Here is a 22,390-nt window from a genome sequence, read left to right as displayed (position 1 = left end):
TAATATGTACTTCAATTTGAATATACTTGTTTGAGTTTGTGTTTGGAGTGTACCTTAAATGTACTTCAAATCATACTTCTAACATTTGAAGCAATCATAACTTGTTACATGCTTTTTGAGACTACACATTCCAGTCATTAGATTCCTTCAAGATTTGGTCATACATTCATGATCTCTACTGGTGAAGTCTATAAGTTTGACGAAATTCTGATCATCTGATCTTTGGATATTTCTGTCTTCCTTTTCTGTCCCTACCTTCAAGCTGCTATTTTTACCTTTCTTGTTAAGTTAATTTTGATATTTAAGCTTTTCACCCAAAAAAAAAAAACTTTGATATTTAAGCTACTGCTTATGTTACATATTGTTGAATGACTGACCACTTTGATCCTTGGTTTTTGAATTCTGGCTTCTTTATTGAATTGTAGTTAGATGCCTCATTCAAACCAAATCTGAAAAGTAGGAAATGTTGATGTGCTTTCTTAATTGCAGCTACTATTCATATTTCATAGCTTTATACGAGACACATTTAGTTTCAAATGCTGAGTTGATATAGCCATACCTACTAAAGCCATTTGGTCACCCATTTTGAAAGAAGACAAATGACTTTGCAAGAGATATTTTGTTGCAAAATACTGATGAAAATAATGTTCATGATGATTCTGTACTTTTGAAATTGTGAGAGTATTTCTTCTTTCTTATTTTATTTTAACCTGTTTAGTCCTAATTCTTTCATGGCATCTGTCTCAGTTTTTGGGTAAGCCCCTGAAGCCGGAGTTGTTTTAATTTCTCCTCCGCTAGTTTGAGCTCTTGTTGGATGTCCAACCCAGGCATCATGTTCAGTGATTCACCCATCCTGAACGGTTTCTCCAGTATGATTCCTGCTTGTTCTCCTGCCACATGACCTGGCAAGAACCCAAACATCTCCATAAAAGACACTTAAAACTAAAATTTCGTTAAGCTGATTAAACAAACAGATTCGTTGCTATTCTAACCTGTAGATACATGGAGAAGCATCTGTAGCTTGACACATCTCTTTGCAAGGCTGAGAACATGCTTAGCTCCCATGGAATTCACATTCAAAGCCATGTCGTATCTACACATGCATGCATGCATAGCAGTAGGAACTAATTTACAGGTCGCTAAGAGCTCTTAAGGCTTGTTTAAGTTGAAAAAAGTGTTCAGTCAACTGTATCAAAAGATTCTTGATGCTTGACTTGTTTAAGTTGCACTATTACAACTTCTTTGCTGCAGCTTTTGAACTTTGAAACAGCCTCTCCTTTGGAGCATGGTTCCATCCTTCCAGTTCCAGATTCTGCAGTAGTGGAAACCACATGCATTGTGATACTTCTTTTATTATTACATGATTGGCTTTTTCATCAGATTGACTTCTGCCCATCTTGCAGTCGGTACTGATTTTGTTTTCCTCTTGACATTACTCTTCATATTTTTTATCATGGCACCCAATTTGCCCCTCGCCTGTTTATAGCATTCTGAAGCTGGTGACGTGGTATCATAGACAAATCAGCCAGGGAATAGCAAGGTTATGATAAGTACATTTGCATTTCCTTCTCAACTTGGTTATCTTTATGCTCCTCTGGGTTGTACTGACTTTTAGGGTTTTGCTGCTGCATATTTATCTCATGTTACTATATGTTGCACTTAGCCCTACCTGAAAGAGTTTAATCTACAGTTTAGAAAAGAGATTTATATTGATGGAACTGCCACATCTCAATTTCTGTGGACCTTCTCAATTATACCACTGACCATATAGTGGATTTCCTTTTGCATTTTCAGATCTAAAGTTAAACAAGTTAATGTTTTTTCTTGAATAAACTGAATGTGGAAACTGAATCTCATGCAGGTGAACTTAAGCCTAATTTTCAGATATAGGTGGGTAAATATTGGTTTAGTCTGTTAATATGTTCTTGTTGGTGGGTCATCTGTTTCAGGTTTACTTTCATAAGGTTGTGCTTGGAATGGAACAACAACCTCCATTGTGCTATTGCAGGGAAGGAAGGATGATTCTAATGACTTCCAGAACAAGAAAAAAATTCTGGTCGAAGATTTTATAGGTGCTCAAATGGTAGTAGGCATCCAAATTCTTTTATTTGGGTAGACAAGATGTGGGAGACTCAAACAATTGAGGAGGGTTCTACAGCTTCAGCATCATATGATAGCATCAATAAGAAAATTTTGGGTGTTGGATGGCAAACCCCAAGTGAACACGTGCACACTCAAATTCTGTTGGACCAAATCACAATGTTGGCTATTGGATTCTTGTTCTTATGTGTGGCTTTTGTTACTTTCTTATTATGTATTTTTTTATGCAACAACGAGGTAAAAACATTTCTCTTTTCAACATGTATTGTTAAAGGTGCATTTTATTTCTTATGTTCCACTCATGTAGTTGATTAGATTGTCATGGGGCACAATTGAGATGTTAGAAGGACCAAGCTCGATTTGTTAGTAGATGTTTCTATTTATAATATATGTTGGGTTGGATGGGTTGCAGGATTGAAGAAGCTCCTCAAGTAAAGTAGTAGTATAAAACATTAAATGGGTCATTTTCTAATATTTGTTAGATGTTTCTATTTATAATATGATGGTTGAGTACTTTGGACAATTTCTGGGTTTTCATGACCATGACCAGCCATCTGTTTCTTCACAAATTAAATCAAGGTTTGGTTTTGTTTTTACTCTTTTTGTTTTAATCTCTATTCTATGAATCTTTCTCACCTACTAATTCTTTTTTCAAAGAGGCTTAAATAGATTTGTTGTTGTTTTGTTCTACAGGAATCATCATATCTAAAACACATACCTGTTGTTGTCATCATGTCCTCTGAGAATGTACCTTCTAGGATTATCAGGTAAATTTTTTTAGATTTCTATGATATGTATTGCGAATTAATTTACTACTGAGTATCAATTTATGATAGATTAATAGTGAAGCATATTTTCCCATATTAACATAAAAAATCACCTAAAAGCTGAGATGGGTTTGTCTTCTATTATTTACTTGATCTTTACTACAATGATGGATGCAACATGTTGAAAGCATTGAATTTATTGAATAAAAGCTTTGCATGAGGGGCTGTTTGTAATTTTAATCCTTAAATGCATATGAATTCTATATTTTCATCACAGCTATCAGGTCATGATTGCCTCCCAATTTGGTTCTGATTTTAACAACTAAATAAATCTCTCCCTGATCAGTGGTAGTGGTAATCATCACCGGGTCATAGCTGTAGGTAGCACCACGCTTAGATGTGATTTCACCAGATGTTTTTTCTGTTGTTTTCCTTGAAAAGAATATGAACTGTAGTAAATTTAATTGCCTGGACTGCTTCATATATTCTGAATGACCATGAGGCCTTCAAACCAACCCCATCTCTCCACCTTTTCACTCTGGAGACTTGTTAATTAAGAGGCTAAAGAAACTGAAATGTCAAAGAATAAAAAATGTGATGCCCAACCACAATGTGAGCTTGGTTGTTGTTAATCAGACTTAATGGAAGTAGTACCACTGTAGTAATTAGTAAATGCTGGAGCTTCTATGGTGGTCCATCTTTTAGAATAGTAAAATGAAAACTAGTATGATGATTATGTCAAAGATTATAACTTCTATGTGCCTTCTTGGTGTATAGTTTATGGTTGATGATTAGTCAAATGGTTTATAAGCATTGAATTTATTTTCATCAGGGAATCTGAATCCGATAAGGATTTTAGCTTCAATGAGGTATTTGTCTTTTCTTAATCAGCTAATTTTTCAAAAGATGAAATATACCCAATCCCACTCTTAGTATTCTATCTTGTGTTTTGCATTAATTCAATTTGAAAATTTGCAGATTGTCTCATACCTGTTGGTATCTGCGGGATCTACAGCTATTCAATTTACGATTAACTTGAACAATTCAGGATTTCTCTATAATTCATTCACTGATTCATCTTTTGCTTCACTGAGTATGGCTTTGCTGGCCTTCTTGGCAATGCATTATCAGCGATATTGTCAGCATTCAAGCTTTCTTCTTAGACATGTATTCGAACTGTTTCTTGTAATTACTTTCATCACTACTGTATGGGTCTCTCTCTCTCTCTCTCACACACACACACCTGTTGTTCTTTAAATCTTTTGTATTGGTTCCTATACATGCAATGGTGTTGTGTAATGTATTGATGTAATTGATACATTTCATCTATTAATGAATGAAGCTATTTTGTATATATATATAGGTGGTGAAGGATAGCATGCAAAAGTTGGTACACGAAAAGCATATGATAGACTAGAATGGGTCTTTTTTGAAAAGATGCTTCTTCAAGTGTGTTTCAAGGTGGAGTGGGTTACTACGGTAACTTGAGCTAGTTATAGAAATCTATTTAATGGAGCTACAGGGCAAATGGTATTACATACCATCACGGGGTTTAAGGTAGGGAGACCATTGTCTTCGTATATATTCATATTATGTGCACAGGCTCTTCTAATCTCATTGAAAACGTAAATACGTTAATGTAAGAGCAAATTTCTATTGCTTCCTTTACTTAGCCTCTATTTACTAAAATTTTCCCATTCAATTTTTCATATTTCATACTTAGCCTTTTAGTAGCGCTCACACACAATCAAAAAAAATTGTTAGTGCAACTTGGAAAGTTGATGGATTAGGTTATTATTAAGTAAATAAGATTGATGCATTGGATTAAATTAGTTGCTTAAGTTTGTAGTTAAAATCCAAGAAAAAAACCATTTTAATGTCAGAGGATCAAATACCTTACTAGTGACATCACTTTCACCAAATCTTACTAACAACCATGGGTTCAAAAACCTTTTAGGATGAACTGGTTAACAACTGTACTAAATTGGAAGTTAGAACATATAATTGGGTTCTAATAATTTAATGTTTAATTACTGATATTTAATCTTGACAAAAAATGTGTCTCAATAATTTCATAGTTGATGTATTGAATTTTGTAAATTATTGTTATGTTCTTTGGTTAATCAAATAAAATAACAAAGCAAATTCACTTTCAAAATCAGGGTAACTAAATAGTACTTCAGACAGATTCACTTTCAGAATCAAAATAACCAAATGCTTGATTCTAATAGATTCACTTTCAAAATCAAGGTTACCAAATGCTGATTCTGACAGTTTCACTTGCCAGAATCAGGGTAACCAAACACGATTTTTTTTAGTAATATGATACTATAGAACCTAATTCCATAGACTCATGATTCCCTAGAAACATGATTCTGAACCCGATACCACAGAATTGCGGAACCAAACGACCCCTTAAGTATTAAGACCACGTAACCAACAGAAACCATGCCCACGTCAAACCGAAACATGCAGTATTAGTAGCAAGGACAAAACCACAAACAGATCACACAATTGCCAAGGATTCCCGTTTAGTAATACCTATTCTTAAAGGTTACAGATCTTGAATGTCCCAATCACCAACCCTCCGAATCAACAAAATCTACAATCAAAGTTGGTGCTACTAGAAGAAATTGAAACAGTTAAAAGCAGCTCGACCAGTATATAATTATGTGTTCCATTCTCCTGCCATCCGTATGATGAACTTGATCCACCAAAGAAAGTATTCTTCAGAAGAATGGATGTCCTTTTGAGTCCAATCATTGAAGAAGGTTGCGTCACGGAGTGGACAGAACCATCTTTTGGCATCCACAACCTCCACAAATAACAGTGTAACCAGAACTTGTGTACAAGAATACCAGAGTTCTCCATACAAAAGGAAAATGCCAAAGGAAAGAAATACAAGGCTTTTTCTGAGCCATAAAACAGTTACCTTCAAACCCATAATTCTTCAAACTCCCCTACAATAATAATTCAACAAGACTACTAATACCTGCTGAATGGGCAACACCACCAATCATACCACATCTGTATTCCCTAAACTTTTATGAGAGCTGGAAACTCAAATCTTCACCAGGCTGCCCTAGGTTGCAGTGGAGAAACAATAACTGCAATTCGATAGGCTACCCACAATTAGTGTAGATGCATATACAGAACATAGATACCGAGATTATACATGCTTAAATTAAAAGATAACACACTAAGATTATACATACTTATATTAAAAGATAACACTAAGATTATACATCTTATATTAAAAGATAACACGCTAAGAAATGCAGTTAGAGTGGCAATAAAAATGCCATATAAGTTTAGAGGAAATTGCTTCAGTTCTCAATAATTGTTCCCCTTCGAATGTTTACAGAAACCTCAATTCTCAATAAAATCATTCAAACAGGACATTTTACAGGGAAGACTCCTGTGGGTCTAAACAAGTGAATAACCAGCCATTGACTGCAAAACAACGGTAATATATTCACACAACATCACAGTAAAAGAAAGGAAAACAAATAATTAATATGTGTGTGTGTGTGTGTGTGCAATAGGGGAGACAGAATTCATATCAAAACATCATTTCAAGATCCAATGCTCAGAAAAACCAAAATTGTGAATCTGGAAAAGCAAAAAAATGAAATTTACTCAACATATGAACAATTCAAATGAGAAAGAAAACATTGACTATGATTACCAATTGTATCCCGTCCAAATTATATTTAAGTGGAATGGGCCTAAAAATCAGCTAGGCCTCTAACCATAAATTTATCCAAAAAGGAATCCCTTAGCTGATACATCTTAAAATACAGACCTTGAAATTAAATTTCCTTAATTTATTTAGCTGGATTCATCCATGTTAAGAGGTCTCTCTTCTCCATTCTGAGCTATAAAATAGACAAAGTTTTCTATTCAATGTGTAAGGATGGAAAGGCACAGCCAAAGGTGCAGCTTGCACCACCAATTTAGAGAGTGCATTTGATAGCAAGACTGCTCTCCAAGAATTCCTACACAAGTTTCAATTAATAAGAATGGTTACAAATGGTGGATCTCCTGCTGCTGGGCTGAACTTCTGGCAGCACTTCTTCCTTTTTTTTTTTTTTTGTTGGGTGGTGTGAGGGGGGGGGGTTCGGGGGTGTTCTATTGTACATTGACATGAGGATTTGGTGTGAAATGTGTCGCCAATTTGGCACTTAGTAAAACTGCTCCTGCTCTCAATATCCTCTTTAGTTCCAAGGAAGAAAGTTCTCTTCCCAGGGGATCTGTAGTTGCTAGAACTAGGGTTTTCTATATGAGACCCACAACTTGGGGAACCACCACAGATGGGAATTTGCTGCTGGCAGAAACAGGAAATGGCCAGTGAAGATCTATCACATTAAATGGGATAAGGATACTGATAGAGCATAGAACACGACTAGAACAAAGGGGGTCAGGCAACTCAGGCCCCACATAACCCAAAAAAGGGACTACCTCAGCCTATGTGGGGTCCAGATTCAATTACATGAAGGACCTTATTGATTGCAGCCTCAGCAAGACCATCAGGTAAGGTGCTTGCCGAACATAATCGCAAGAAAAGAGCAACATTTTCTCAAGAATACAGCAGCCTAAACTTCCTTAGTTCCTTGAGAGATGAAGAAAGCACAAGGGACAATTTCAGCACTCTAGATCCAGTCAGCAGTTGCCCTGGCCTGGCTGTGGCTGGAATGGGATGACCTTTTTGGAGCCCTATGATGAGATGCACCACATCAATCTACTTTCTCCTCTAAATGGGGCTGTTCAGAGGAAAACCTACATTTGGGCCGGAGGCCCCCCCCCCGGCAGCTTCTGAAAATTTTGAATAGTTTCTCTAATTATTCCTGTTTTTTCTCTTCCCACATGTGAAATATCACTATTTCACCCCCCCCCTCAATATTGAGATAGTTTTTAAAGGTAAAATAATGCGTATAAATGTCATTTCAAATTAGAAACTAACTCTCCAATCCCTATTTATTCTCTCCTCTCTCCTCTTGTCTTCCTATTTATTCTCTTCTCTTTCTATAAATGTGGGTTAAGGAAAATTTGGAAAAAAATCTACTCCATAATTAGGTATTCTCTCTTTCTTAGTTTCTTTTATTTTTTTCTCTTTTGTCATTTTTTTTGTTACTCTATTTATTTGATTTTATAGTCCCTCTTTCTTGATTTTTTCTACTATTTTTGTTATTTGATTTTATATTGTGAATGAATATCTACAGTTAATAAAGTAACTAACTACCATTGGTTTGCATCTCCTACCAAAAAAATAAAAAATTTGGTTTGCATCTAATTTTTACAATTGAAATCATGTGCCATTTTTTTTTGGAGTATTGTTGCTTTAATTTACCTATATTTTATTAGGGAAAAAATATCATTATCAATAATTTACTTTTATTTTTTATGTGTGGGCCCCACAGAATATATATGGGCCTACATCTTAATATAATAAAATAATTAAGAGGTGGGACCCCCAATGGATCCTACATGGGCCCACACAATATGTGTGGAGGTGATCGGGACTCTCATTCTTCACCCCCCCCCCCAATGTTGAATCCTAAGGCTGTTGGTTGATATACCATTTCATCTTTTAGTTTATTTCAACATATATGGGCCACTAGACTATGTAGTTCTTTTAAGAGCTTCTGTATTTGATAAAATGCTTAGTTTGTTTAGTTTTCAAGTTTGACTTACTTTCTCTTGTACGTAAGAAGTTTTCTTTACGTTGATCCATTATTGAAACAAAGTTTTGAGTTTGTTGTACTCTCTCTCTCATGCAACTCTTTTTCTTCTTCTCTTATATACTTGTTTTTCCTCTTTCTTGTTTCCACTTATTAAGTTTTTCTTCTTTGTGGTATTATCTTTGCATCCACACAAGCGAATTTCATATACACCCCCCCTAGGTCTACAAACTAATACATTTACACCTTCAACATTTTATTCTATTACAAATGTCTTGTTGTGCCTAACACCATTAGTTTTAAAAGAAAAAAGACAAATTTGTCCTTGTTGGATCTGCTTATAAGTGGGGGGAAATTGAAAAATAAATACTAAAAAATCAATAATTGCTATTCTATACCTGTTATAGCAAACACCACGAAATAACGAATCGGAAAAAAAAAAAACAAAAAGAAAACACAGAGAGATTTAACGTGGTTCACACACCGATATGGTATGCTATGTCCACGGGCGAAGAAGAGTTTTCCACTATGTAGAAGAAGAACAGAAAAAGATCTCACAACCAATTGCCAAGAATGGTGTTACAAGAACTCTCACCCCAAAACCTTTTTTGAAAATCTCAAATCTCTTAATAATGTGGTAGGCAAACATAAGATACATATATATAGATTCCAATTGGGTAAACGGGTCAAGCCATCAAATCGGGTCGTAGTCAAAACATAACAAATCTCCACCTTGACTTGAATTCTCCCATAAAGTAGAACAATCTTCATCTTCTCCAAAAGCCTCTTCATGGGCTAAACTCTAATGCGATAAAGTTCAAGCAATGCTTGAACTTGCCAGTGCATAATGGCTTTGTCAACATATCAGTTGGATTATCTTTAGTACCAATCTTCAATACCTAGATAATGCCTTCAACAACTACTTCTTTGACATAGTGATACCGAACATCAATGTGCTTCGTCCTCTCATGATACATTTGATCTTTAGTCAAGTGAATGGCACTTTGGCTATCACAATAGACAATAGTCACCTCCTGAACCATGATGAGTTCTCCAAACAAACCACTAAGCCAAGTAGCTTCTTTAACTGCTTCAGTCACTACCATAATGCAATTGAAAACCTAAGATGAGATGCAATTGAAGTGCTAACAGGTTTTGCATCTTTCATGCCAAAACGCTCCAACACCTTCTCTATGTATTTTTGTTGAGATAGCCATAGCTTCCCTGCCTTTCTATCCCTCTTGATTTCCATACTATGAATCTTTTTTGTTGCCCCCAAGTCTTTAATCTCAAACTTAGGGTTTAATTATTGCTTTAACCTAATAATCTCATCCATATCTTTAGCAACAATTAACATATCATCAACATATAACAGGAAATATATGAATGAACCATCAAAAAATCTTCTAAAGCATTCACAATAGTCATATTTGCACCTACTATAACCCAAAGTAGCCATGACAGAATCAAACCTCTTATACCACTGTCTAGGAAATTGTTTCAAGCCATATAGGGACTTTTTCGACAAGCAAATCTGGTCCTCTTTTTCTTTTACAATAAAACCCTCAGGCTGATACATATAAATCAGTTCTTCTAATTCACCATGCAAGAATTGAGTTTTCACATCAAGTTGCTCTAATTCAAAATTATGCATAGCAACAAAAGCAAGCAAAACACAAATGGACTAAGCTTAACAACAGGTGAGAACACATCATTAAAGTCAACACCTTGTACCTGACTATACCCTTTTGCAACCAATTGTGCCTTGTATTTAGAATCTCCATCACCTTTGCTGGATTCTTTCTTCTTATAGACCCATTTGCAACCAACAATCTTCTTCCCTCTAGTACTTGAAAAGCTCCCATGTTTGATTTTTATAAAGAAATTCAACCTCCTCATTCATGGCCAACAACTACTTTGAAGAATCCACTGAAGAAATATCTTCTAAATATGTTGCAGGTTCACTATTATTGTATCTGCAATAGACAATGCATAAGCAACAATTTCAGCATGCACATATTTTTGTAGTGGCCTATTATTCTTCCTTGGACTATTTTTGGCAACGTAGTACTCCTCTTCCTCTTAATTCCTTGGAGCACCTTCTTCTTAAGTAAGAGTGACCGGTTGATCTGAAGTTGACTATGCTTTCTTTGAAAATGGATCATCCACTTCAAATTCCACCTCCCCATAATTAGTCTGACTTTCATCACTGTGAATATAGGTTTCTTTTCAAGGATTCAACAAAACAGACTTATCAAAAGTCACATCTCTGCTAATAATAATTTAAGATTATGTGGATCAAGACACCATAACCTGAATCCATTAGCTCCAGATCCATATTCAAAAAAATTAAACTTCTTAGCCCTAGGTTCTAACTTCCCATCATTCACATGTGCATAAGTAGGACATCCAAAAACTTTTAAATTACTGTAATCAGCAAGTTTATCTGACCATACCTCCTCTGGAGTTTTGCATTCAATAGTTGTGCAGGAAGACCTATTTACCAAACATCCTGCTATATTTACTGCTTCCGCCCAAAACTCCTTGCCTAATGTTGCATTTGACAACATGCACCTTGCCTTTTCTAACAAGGTTTTGTTCATATACTCTGCAACTCCATTCTACTAAAGTGTCTTCACAACTATATGGTGTCTTGCAAGTCCCTCATTCCTGCAGAACTCATTGAAGTCTCCTTCATAGAATTCTACGCCATTGTCTATTTTCAATCTTTTAATTTGCTTCCAGTTTGCATCTCAATCAAAATCTTCTATTGTTTGAAGTAACAAATACTTCATTTTTGTGCTTTAAGAAGTAGACCTAGACCTTCTTAGAATAATCATCAATAAAGGTAAATAAATACCTGGCACCAACTCCCTTAGGAACCTTGGATGACCCCCACAAATCTAAATGAATGTGGTCTAGAGTTCCTTTGGTCCTGTGAATAGCACTACTGAAACTAACTCTATTTTGCTTTCCGAACACACAATGCTCACAAAACCCCATCTTTCCTGTACTCTAACCACACAATAGACCACTTTTGCTTAATGCAATCACCCTCTTTCACTCAAATAGCCTAGCCTCATTTGCCATAATTTTATAGTATCTAAATCAAAAACTGATGAAGCTGCAAAACAAATCCAATGATTGTAGTACCTTGCAAGACATACAAATTACCAACTTGCTTTCCTTTCATTAATAAGAGGGCACCCTTACTAACCTTTATGACTCCACCTTCAACTGTGTATTTGCACTTGTTTGTATCAAAGGTGCCTAAACTGATGAGATTTTTCTTCAACTTAGGAACATGCCAAACATCAGTTAGAGTTCTGATAATACCATCATGCATCCTAATTATGATATTTCCCTTCCCAACTGTATTACAAAGAGAATTATTCCCCATCAACACAAGTCCACTTCGAAAAGATTCATAAGTAGAGAACCACTCACGGTTAATCACTCTCATCTTTAGCGACACTAGCCTCTGAAGAGGTTTCTTTCTTTGGTTGGTTAGTACCACCACTTGCTTTCTGTTTGTTCTAAAGTTTGTAGCATTCGGATTTGATATGCCCCTTTTTCTTGCAATAATTACAAGTCGAGTTTTTATTCTTTGATTTTGACCTAAACTTCTTCTCACTGTCCGAATTTCTCTCAGTATTTCTACCTCTAACCGTCAAACCAACGCCCTCAGATTTGGTTGATGTTAATTCATCATCAATTTTCTGTTTATTCAAAAGATTCGTTTTGACACCTACAATTGAGATTGTCTCTCTACCATAAATCATGGCGTCTCTAAAGTAGCAATATAATAATAATAGGGTTATATCTTCATCATTAATTTTAACATCTATCTTTTGCAAATCATTAATGATAGAGTTAAAAGTAGCAATATGAGATTTGAGAGAAGTATCTTCACTCATACACAAAGTATATAACTGTTCCTTTAACCTCGACTTGTTAGTGAGGGATTTTGTGAGGTACAAACTTTCCAACATTGACCACAATTCTGCCAGTTTTCTCCCAAAGAACTTCTTGCAAAACTTCGTTCGATAGGCATAACTGAATTGCGATGAAGGCCCAATCATTCATATCATTCTAATTTTCTTCAAATATAGCCTCAGATCTCTTCGTCTTCCCAAGTATAGCCTTCTTCACTCCTTGCTGAGTAAGAACCGCCAACATCTGAACTTCCTATAAACTGAAATTGATGCTCTAGTCGAATTTTTCAATATCGGATTTCGTTGATGTAGAAGCCATGGATAATACCAGTTTGGTATAACAAACACCACAAAATAATGAATAAAAAAAGAAACAAAAGCAAAAACACAGAGATTTAACTTAGTTCACACACCGATATGGTATGTTATGTCCACGGGCGAAGAAGAGTTTTCCACCTTGTAGAAGAACAGAAGAAGATTGCACAACCAATCGCCAAAATTGGTGTTACAAGAACTCTCACCCAAAACCCTAATCGAAAATCTCTCAATAATGTGGTAGGCGAACATAAGATCCATATATATAGACTCCAATCGGGTAAAAAGGTTGACCCATCGGGTCCAGTGATGTTGAGTCATCACTTAACCCCATCATTCTAATAGCAGGAGCATGATTGAAATATAATTTGACATACAATGAGTGTAAACATAACATAAGGAATTCCAAGGATGTACATGTAATAGATTGTAAAACCAGGGGGTATGCATGTAATTTTCTCCATACACCCCCTTTTGCCAACTGGCAACAGTAGCAGTCCCCAGGTTTCTTCTAAACTCTACATTGAGCATAAAACCTACTTCCTAGCACAATCAGAACCTTGGAGGACCAGCCTTGAAAGTGCTCTCTGTTGTGTGAACCAAACTGTTACCAGAATTTGCTCCTCCATCCATCAGTGGTAATTGCTCAATTCAATTGATAACTGCACATCCAACAGCCATTGAATCACTTTGGACTGACTTGAATTCAGAGAAAGAGCAGGTAAATGACTTGCCATGGAGTTCCAAGTCCATCAAAGATTGCTTGCCTGGATTTGATTTCTTTCGTCCAAGTGTGAGTGTATTGTCTCCTCTTCTTAATCAATTGGAAGTGAAAGGTAATCAGATAACAGAGACTGACATTACAAATTTACATATACTTCTGCTTTCTGAACTTTTACACATCTCTAGCCAGATTCTAATAACAGAATGGCTTTTATCTTTATTTAAATCCAGTTTGTTCCATCTACTGTATTTTATTCAATAAAGGTCCTCATCAACTCTGAAGAATTTGCATATTTGCAACTGGTTATGTCCACTCTTCCCAGAAGGGCTCCTTGATGCGAACCATAATTCAACCCCTGGCCGAACCCCTAGAGTAGGCCCCAAGGCCACTCCTAAGAGCCTCACCTCGGGTTGGCCAAAGCCTCCTAGAGGGTCATTTTCGTCAAATCCAGCCTAAATTAGTTGCTGTTTTAATTTTCAGAATTTCTTTTTCTAAGTTTTAAAAAAGTCTGGATTAGCTAGGGTTCTTGTTTATGTCAAAAAAGAGTTCTCGAGTCCCTGGAAGTCTTCTTTAAAGATAGACTCTTATCAGTCTTTATTTACAAGAAGAATTCCTTTAGTATTTGAGTCTTACGGGAAAATCTATTTTCAAGGAGATTCCATCAGATCTTTAAGGCTGCGTTTGTTTGCTGGAATAAAGGTGGGGTGGGAAAATTCTTGAAAAAAGTGTAGATATCTTACTTTTCCCTTAAATCCCAAAATGGTAGATTGTTTGGTTGCTTGGGGTGGGAAAGTGAGAGACAAGTTTCCTTGAATCAAAGAAACTTGTCTGGTGATGTGGCAACCCAACTTTCCCACCCCAAGCCATTTTAAAACCCCACATATTTGGTGAGACTTTGTGGAAAAGTTGGAAAAAGTAAAAAGTGAAACCCACCACTATCACTTTTCCACAAAACCATTTCCTTTCCTTTTCCCTCAGCCCACTACACATGGGACCCACATGTTTTTTTTTCCCACCCCACCTTTGCAAACAAACACAGCCTCAAGTCTTTATTTGGTTGGTTGAGATTAATTGTCAAGAGATCCTGGTCTACAAAGGAAACCCACTTAGGATGGAGTCTTTCAATAGGCTATAAATAAGCCTATTCTTTCATTATAATTTTCTTACAGCTGGATTAGTATAATTATTGAAGACTTGCAGCCAAGGTGTGGCAGGGTCCTTTTAAGGATCTTGCGGTTGTCAAGCTCTCCTATTTTCAGCAAAGTTCTGTCCTGCGATTCCAGCAAGAAGGCCAGAAATCTTTCTCTTCCAGAATCTGCAAACAAGGGACTTGAACCCCTCCCCAACCCCAGCTCTAATCTCTCTTCTTTCTTCTCTTTTCCCTATACCCTGTGGCTCCTCTTACTTGCTGTTTCAGACCAAGAAACGCCAAGAACCTTCCCACCTTGAGCAGCAGCCCCTCCGTCACCCTTGTGACAACACCTAGACCCCTCCCCCAACCCCAAAACGCTAAAGCTCCCTCCCCCCCCCCCCTTTTTCTTTTTTCTGTTTCTTTATTTTTTTCTGGTTCTTGATTGTTGTGACAAGACTAAAAACAGAAGAAAAATAATAAATAAAGAAAAGAAAAGAAGAAAGAAGAGAAAGAATTGCAAGAACACCCCCCCCTCACATCCGCAAGTTTAAAACGCCTCCCTCCTCTAACCGTGAGTTTTTTTCCTCCCAATTCCCACCCCAAAATTACTAATCCCTTTCATTCTTCCTTCCCTGATTTTTCTTGACACCTAATACACTGCCCACAAGCAGTTTGTTAACTCTTGCTTCAATCCCATCCTACCTTTATTAATCCCTATTATCCCATTCCCCTTACCGTCAACACTAATCTATTCCCTAGGAACTTTCGGTATCCCCACAACCAAAGATACATAATCTATTACCCTTTTCACCCACTCAAGCCCTCTGATTGCATATTCCCTAATTTTTTTACCTCTCCTATAGCATACTCAAACCATAGGCTCCCAGGATCTCAAAAACATCTCCTCGTTAACCCACAGACTATATCCCAGTCCTTGGATGGCCCATTATTTTATGGTTCTAATTAAAGAGGATCCTGGAAGATCTAACCCAGACCCTAAGTCAGATCCCTTCAAATCTCAGATTATTTACAGTTTTGCCAATAACTTGGTTGATTGAGTTGATATTAGTCCAGGTCCGCCCATAGGTGATCTGGACTGGGTTCTTTCGCGATTTAAGCCAACCTATAGGAAGGGATTCTCAGACCAAGAGCAGCCACCTAAATCTCAACCTACTTAGAATCAACAACACCAATGAGCTTAGAGCCTAGATACCACAATAATAACAAGAAGAAGCCTTATCCCAACTAAATGGGTCAGCTACATGGACCCTTGCCTTCCAATCAGCTCTATTCAAAGCTAAATTGGATACGAGGCCTAAGCCATGCATATCTTTTCACACCACTTCAACTAAGGTTATTTTAGGTCTGCCCCTAGCTCTTTTAGTTTCCTTCAATCTGGACTAAATCACTCCTCCCTACAATTAGCCTAGAGAATGCAAGAAATATATGCTCCTCATCCCTAATGACCCAAAAATAGCTGTGTAGCTCCAGGGTTACTCAGGAAGCAGCCACCAGAGTTCATAATGTAGGAACTAGTTCCTGAAGAGACTATTGAGAACAAAGAGAGTCAATCCACATCTAATGTTATCATCATTAGAATGAACAGATATAGTAAGGTTACAGAAACCCAGTACAATTAACTCACCAACCTTTGAAATCGCAGTAAGTGAAGACTGCAAATACAAAATCATATCTTTGTCGACATCATGAATTTTGACTTTCTCTCAGCAGGCTTTAAGATTTGGAAAGAGCACATTAAACTATCATCAACACTCATCATTGCACCAGCATTATCAAATTCACCACAGTAATTTGGGGCTGAGAATATTGTAACAAGTTGCCTATCAGCAAAGAACTCATAACCATCCTCCACAACCTAGAGAAAGGTTATATATCAGTACAAAGCACCTCAAATAACAAAACCAAACCTATGTAGTTTATAAATGCAGTTACCTGATGTGCACGACAGACAAGATCTAGATCATGCTTCATTAAGAATTCTGCCACTTTATCAGGGCCAAAAGTGTAAGAAACTCCTCTGTCATTCATTCCCCAGCCTTTAACCTCTCTCCCAGGATCAGACCAGAGTAAATCACAAAGCAAACCAGTGTCTGGAACATCAGTTGGCCTTGGCAAGTTTTTTATTTGATCCAAATTTGTGAGTTCAGGGGAAAGGCCACCATGCATGCATAATATCTTATCATCTATAAGAGCCGCTACAGGAAGGCAATTAAAACATTCTGTAAACACTTTCCAAAGTCTCACATTAAATCTCCGTTTACATTCATCATAAAATCCATATATCCTGTTGATAGAAGCGCATTCATGATTCCCCCTTAAGAGAAAGAAGTTCTCAGGGTATTTAATCTTATATGCGAGCAAGAGGCATATGGTTTCCAAACTCTGCTTCCCACGATCTACATAATCACCTAAGAATAAATAATTGGCTTGCGGAGGTAATCCCCCATACTCAAACAGCCTTAGAAGGTCACCATATTGGCCATGAATGTCACCTGAAAATCCGAAACAAAACAAGATTATAAACTATAAGTCCTTCAGCAAAACATCGGATTTCCAACAGATATGAAGAGTTGATATGGACAAGTGAATCATATACTTAAAATTTTTTTGTTTAAAGTTCATTTGTCTATTTATTCAAAAAGAAATTAAATAACAAAGGGAGTAGCTTGTAATTACAAGGCCTTCTAGATTAAAACAGAAATCAGTCTCAGTAGGGAAATATGGGTCTGGTTTTTGCCAGCCTAAAGAATCAGAAACACAATCTTTATTGAGGGTCACAAATTCTTTCTCTCTCTAGCTTCATCACTTTTTTTTTCCCATCCACATATTTTCCTTCTACATTTCTCACAACCGAATTCGAATAAAGTTTACAAAAGGACATGCTTGAGGGTTAAAACTGCTAGTGCCAATCCTCATTTTGAATATTCTACACGCATCATGTCCCATTTTTAATCCTCACTATTTTTGAAAATGTACATATATCATTTATTATGACTATTACATCTACACTAAAGAAGTCCTAAAAGCACCCGTTCTCTATCTTTTATTTATGCTTAATGTTTTTTCAGTCTACAACAACAACAATAAGCCTTGTCCCAACTAAATTGGGTCAGCTACATGGATTCTTGCCTTTCAATCAATCATATTTGAGGTCATGTTAGATACAAGGCCTAAGCTATGCATATCCTTTTTCACCACTTCTCTTAAGGTTATCTTAAGTCTGTCCCTAATTCTTCTAGTTCCTTCAATCTGAATTATACCAATTCTCAATACAAGGGCATTTATAGGTCCCCGTTGAATGTGGTTGTACCACTTTAAACAACTTTCTCGAAATTTATCACTTATGGGAGCAACTCTCAAACCAACTTTAATATGATCATTCCTTATCTTATCATTCCTAGTTTTGCCACTCATCCATCTTTATAGGGAGCTTGTAAAAAGAATCTATCCAAGATCGCACAAATCGATTAAAAACACCTTAATATAATAACAGTATAAGATGATGAACATACCTTTTTTATCTCATGGTTTTATATTGTGAGCATATTTTATATGGTTTTTTTATGTCGTATGATGTATTTTATACATGCTTTGATTGCCTTTTGGTAATCCTAAACCTTTTCCAAACAATGTATTAGCATGTGTTGTAATTTTATAGGCAATCTAACACCTTTGCCATTCAATTTGAAAATTACAACCAATATTATTTGTGGGTAACATAAAGTATATCCCAATATGAAAATTTCATAAGCTTGATTGTGAGTGACTACCAAAGAAGCATTCATGGTTGGGTTTATAGAATGTCAATCATATATGGTAATGAGATATCTCTTAGTGTTAATGCGTTTTTATACACTCGAAGGTAGTAATTATGTATTAGCATTAAGAGGGTGACAAGTACAACATTTGATTGAGAGTTGACTGATCTAAGAAATTTATACACCCAAAAGGTGAAAATTTTTTGAATTTTGGAATATCTTCATGGCCACTAATGTGTAAGAGAATACCACAATTGTATGTCATAAATTCTGCCCAAAGGTGTTTACATGATGATGTATATATACTCCCTAATGATGTATTGATAACGTTATCCACATTGTGCTAATAAACTATACATTGTTTGTTTTCAGTCACGTTTTCAGTCAACAATAATATGGTCACTATTGAGGTTCTTACAGAGTTGAATTTTAAGAAGTGGAAGGAGGATATAATGTTTGCTATGGAAATGGCAAATATCCATATATCTTTTAATTACTGAAAAACTAGCAAATTTGACTGATAGTAATACACAAGACGAAAAATTACTTCATGCTGCCAGGGTGAAAAGTAACCATATATGCATATTGTCTATGAAGAGGTCTATCAGAGAACACTTGAAGTGTGGTTTATCCACAAAGTGCACAGGTAAGGAGTTGTTGGAAGCAGTGGCACAGATGTACCGTGTCTCATCTAATGCTGAAGTTGGTACATTTCTGCAGGGACTTTTTACCATGAAATATGATGGTTCTAGAGGAGTTAGGGACTATATCATTAGGATGGTAGATTTTCAAAACAAACTCAAAGCCCTTGGTGTTTCACTTCCTGATCATGTTATTGTCCATTAGTCCCTTAATACCGTCCCACCTGAGTTTGGCATCATAAAGACAAATTACATTTCCCAAGATGAAGCTTGGTCCATAAATGACTTAATCTCTAGGGTTGTATCTGAAGAAGAGAAATTAAAGAAAGACAAAACCTATGTAGCCTTGTTTGCATCTAAACCCAACCCCCAAAAGGTAAAGAAGTTCAAAAACTTCACTCATAAGGTTGCTTAGGGTAAAGGTAAAGAAACCGGTCAAACTAACAATTTAGTACCTAACAAAGCTCCCCCTAAAAAAGGATGATGACAATTGCTTCTTCTATAAGAAGATCACAGGAGGGCAAACTGCACCAAATATAAAACTTGGTTAACCAAATGCGAGAATAAAGGTATTGACTCCTTGGGTCTTGTTTGTGAATCCAATTTTTTTCTAGTCCCATCCACTTCTTGGTGGCTAGATAGTGGTGCAATTAATCATGTTACTTCCACTTTATAGGGATTCATAAACAAGAGGAAGCCAAGTAGAAGGGAGTTGAAGCTTGTTATGGGAACACACGTAGAAGAAGACGTAGAATTAATGGGAGAAATTATTTTATTATTAGACACTAGTTTTAAGTTACTGTTAAAGGACACTTTTTAAGTACCCACATTTAGAAGAAATTTGATTTCTATTTCAATTTTAGACTTGTGTGGTTATTCCCTAAAAGTGAAAGATAATCAAATATTTATGTTTTTTTAATTCAAATAAGGTTAGATGTTGCACAATGTCATATGGATTATATAGATTATGTTTAACTTCAAATGAGGATATCTATGTCTCCTGTAATGTTGAAATTGTTGCCCCTAAAAGACCCATGCCTAAGGAACAGTCTTACACGTTGTGGCATAAAAGGCTTGGCCACATATCTACAGAAATAATAGGAAGGTTGATAAATTCAAACATCCTCCCTACACTTGAAGGTAGCCTAGATACTTGTGTAGACTGTTGTAGGGGTAAGTTGACCAAAACCAAAAAGAAATCTACAATCTATAGTTTTGACCTGTTAGAGGTTATTCATACTGACATTAGTGGTATCTACTCAGCCACATTGTGTATAAACTATTATTTCATCACATTTATAGATGACTATTCCCAATATGGTTACTTATACTTGATTAAAGAAAAGTTTGAATCTCTTGAGAAGTTCAAGATTTTTAAAACCGAAGTTGAAAAACTCTCACTAAGTAACCGCATCTTAAGGATGCTCCGAAGCCCATAATCACCACATGTCTATTAAAACCAAAGTTGAAAAACTCCCACTAAGCAAATGTGCATGTATTTCTACACTTCACGTGAACAAAGAGAATATTTTAAGAATACAAAAGACAGATTGGAGGAACTTCAGAGGCCATGTGTCTGAGAAAGCTGCACATGTTGAAACTTCTACAGTGACACAGGTCAAATCTGTCCTTGCTTTCTACCAGCAAAGGAAAAAGCCCCATCCATATAAGAGAGATGCCACTTAAGTAATCTTCACAAATTACTGAAGCTGGAAAGCACACACACATACACTCACAAACAAAGCGACAATTCTCCTGAGCTGTAACAGTAGCAGCATAATTGAGTTAACTTTGAGGCTACCTAATTAAGAAAACTAAGCACATATAAAAACCCTACGATGCAATCTCTAAAAATGCATCGCACTCCCAACCAAACCTAATTCTTCAATCGAACTGTAAAATCCATGGGAAAATGGTCGGACTTGTTCATGCTTCCTGGTGTTTGATTCATTCAACGCAAGAACCTACAGAAAAGGTCAGGCTACCAGCATTGCACTCACAGAACCACATTAATCTTTAGTGTCATCAATATTATTCCAAATATTATTAAAACAGATAATCCGACCTGAAAAATGCATCTCAAATGTACAGAACAACATTTATTTTTAAAACTCGAGTTGAAAGACCAAGCGCCACAAAAAAATGTAAAAACAGAGGAAAGTAAATCGAATAGCAGTTGAGAGAGGAGCGTACCGCATATCTTGATCGGGGCTTCAAGCTCTAATAGATTGGGTTGAACAATGAATATTTCTCTGGAAGCAGCACAAAGCTGGCGGATCTCGGCCTCTGAGAGCTGAACCTGTTTTCCAGGTCTGGCAGATCGAACTTCTAAAAGACGATTAATGATATCATCGAGAACCGCAGGGTCGATTCCCTGCCCTTGTAGGGCCATAGATCTCTTCCTTCAAAGTTCAAACCCTAGATTTCAAACACCAGAGAGCGCAGAAACCCTAGAATTCGCAAACTCCGCGGAAATAATTTGAAGGTTTAGTAATAATGGAAGCAAATGAAAAAAATATTGTTTATTTCAAAAAGCAAGAGATATATAACCTAAAGAGCTCCCTATCTCCTGTTTATTTCGAATTCTCCTTCTGCAGACCAGAAGGCGCGAAATCGAGCAGGGCTAATATCTATCAAAATATATGAATGAAATTAAAAATATACCTTTCTATCCAGGCATTAATTAATTGAAAATGAACCCTTTTTTCTTCATACGGATTGGTGTCCAATGCCAATGGAGTATAGAGAATCGGGAGACAAAAACATAGGGAACTCAGAACTGCAGCTCCAGGCGGAGCCACCAAACTCACCACAATATTCCTTTAGAATATCACAAGATAAATTTGAATTGAACTTCTTTATCTACGAGACAACAGCTTAAACCTCAAAAAATAAATAAATAAATAAATCCAACAACTACAAAGTGGGGTACCTGCTTTGAAACGGTTGTATTGTCTCAAAACATGTCCTATGAATCAAATGGTGTCAATTGCGTACCGAAATCATTTAATTGTATTGAACCGCACTGTATCACACCGTTCAAAATTTGGTACAGATGTACAACCAAAACTTCAAGATAATTCGGTTCTAGGTACTCATATCGTTCCGGTATTTATGTTATCGTCCAAATTAAGGGATATAAATGTAATTTTACAATAAAAACATTTTACCTTTACCTTATCCATGATTCTCTATTTTAGTTTTTTCGTTTCATCATTCACTCATCTTCTTAGATTTACTTGTCTTGTCACTGTCAATATCAAATTCTATCAATTGTTTGGTTGTAATTTCATAGAATCTTAATGAACTAATAACA

The 22,390-nt window shown here is 36.2% G+C and overlaps 2 protein-coding genes across 3 annotated transcripts; both read right to left on the bottom strand.

The window, feature by feature from the left end:
- Positions 1–716: 716 nt before the first annotated feature.
- On the bottom strand, positions 717–1,089 carry LOC149027838 (fatty acyl-CoA reductase 3-like). Its single transcript, XM_089166350.1, has 2 exons — positions 993–1,089; positions 717–902 (listed from the first exon to the last, which is right to left on the bottom strand). The coding sequence occupies exons 1-2, from the start codon at positions 1,084–1,086 to the stop codon at positions 730–732; spliced, it is 267 nt and encodes an 88-aa protein (XP_089022476.1). The 5' UTR covers positions 1,087–1,089; the 3' UTR covers positions 717–729.
- Positions 1,090–5,159: 4,070 nt separating this feature from the next.
- Positions 5,160–21,919, bottom strand: LOC149027837 (serine/threonine-protein phosphatase PP1). 2 transcript variants are annotated; one of them, XM_089166331.1, is made up of 5 exons: positions 21,739–21,919; positions 21,268–21,524; positions 16,608–17,167; positions 16,304–16,530; positions 5,160–5,974 (listed from the first exon to the last, which is right to left on the bottom strand). In XM_089166331.1, exons 2-4 carry the CDS (start codon positions 21,464–21,466, stop codon positions 16,342–16,344), a joined length of 948 nt encoding a protein of 315 aa, XP_089022457.1. In that variant the 5' UTR covers positions 21,467–21,524; positions 21,739–21,919; the 3' UTR covers positions 5,160–5,974; positions 16,304–16,341. The 2 variants fall into 2 exon arrangements, with proteins under 2 accessions (XP_089022457.1, XP_089022466.1); XM_089166340.1 differs by lacking the exon at positions 21,739–21,919 and having other exon boundaries at positions 21,268–21,711.
- Between the last annotated feature and the right edge of the window lie 471 nt (positions 21,920–22,390).

The sequence above is a fragment of the Hakea prostrata genome, chromosome 1, assembly GCF_041222555.1.
Source record: "Hakea prostrata isolate BN-2017 chromosome 1, UWA_Hpros_2, whole genome shotgun sequence".
Classification (NCBI taxonomy): Eukaryota; Viridiplantae; Streptophyta; class Magnoliopsida; order Proteales; family Proteaceae; genus Hakea; species Hakea prostrata.
This window is presented reverse-complemented; position numbering and strand designations above follow the sequence as displayed.

Excerpts from the sequence above, each read along its gene's own strand:
- LOC149027838 (XM_089166350.1), bottom strand. The coding sequence starts at position 1,086 with ATGGCTTTGAATGTGAATTCCATGGGAGCTAAGCATGTTCTCAGCCTT. Across the intron at positions 903-992 it reads GCTTCTCCATGTATCTACAG|GTCATGTGGCAGGAGAACAA; the intron begins GTTAGAATAGCA and ends GGTTCTTGCCAG.
- LOC149027837 (XM_089166331.1), bottom strand. The coding sequence starts at position 21,466 with ATGGCCCTACAAGGGCAGGGAATCGACCCTGCGGTTCTCGATGATATC. Across the intron at positions 17,168-21,267 it reads AGCCCCGATCAAGATATGCG|GTGACATTCATGGCCAATAT; the intron begins GTACGCTCCTCT and ends TCGGATTTTCAG. Across the intron at positions 16,531-16,607 it reads TTGTCTGTCGTGCACATCAG|GTTGTGGAGGATGGTTATGA; the intron begins GTAACTGCATTT and ends ACCTTTCTCTAG.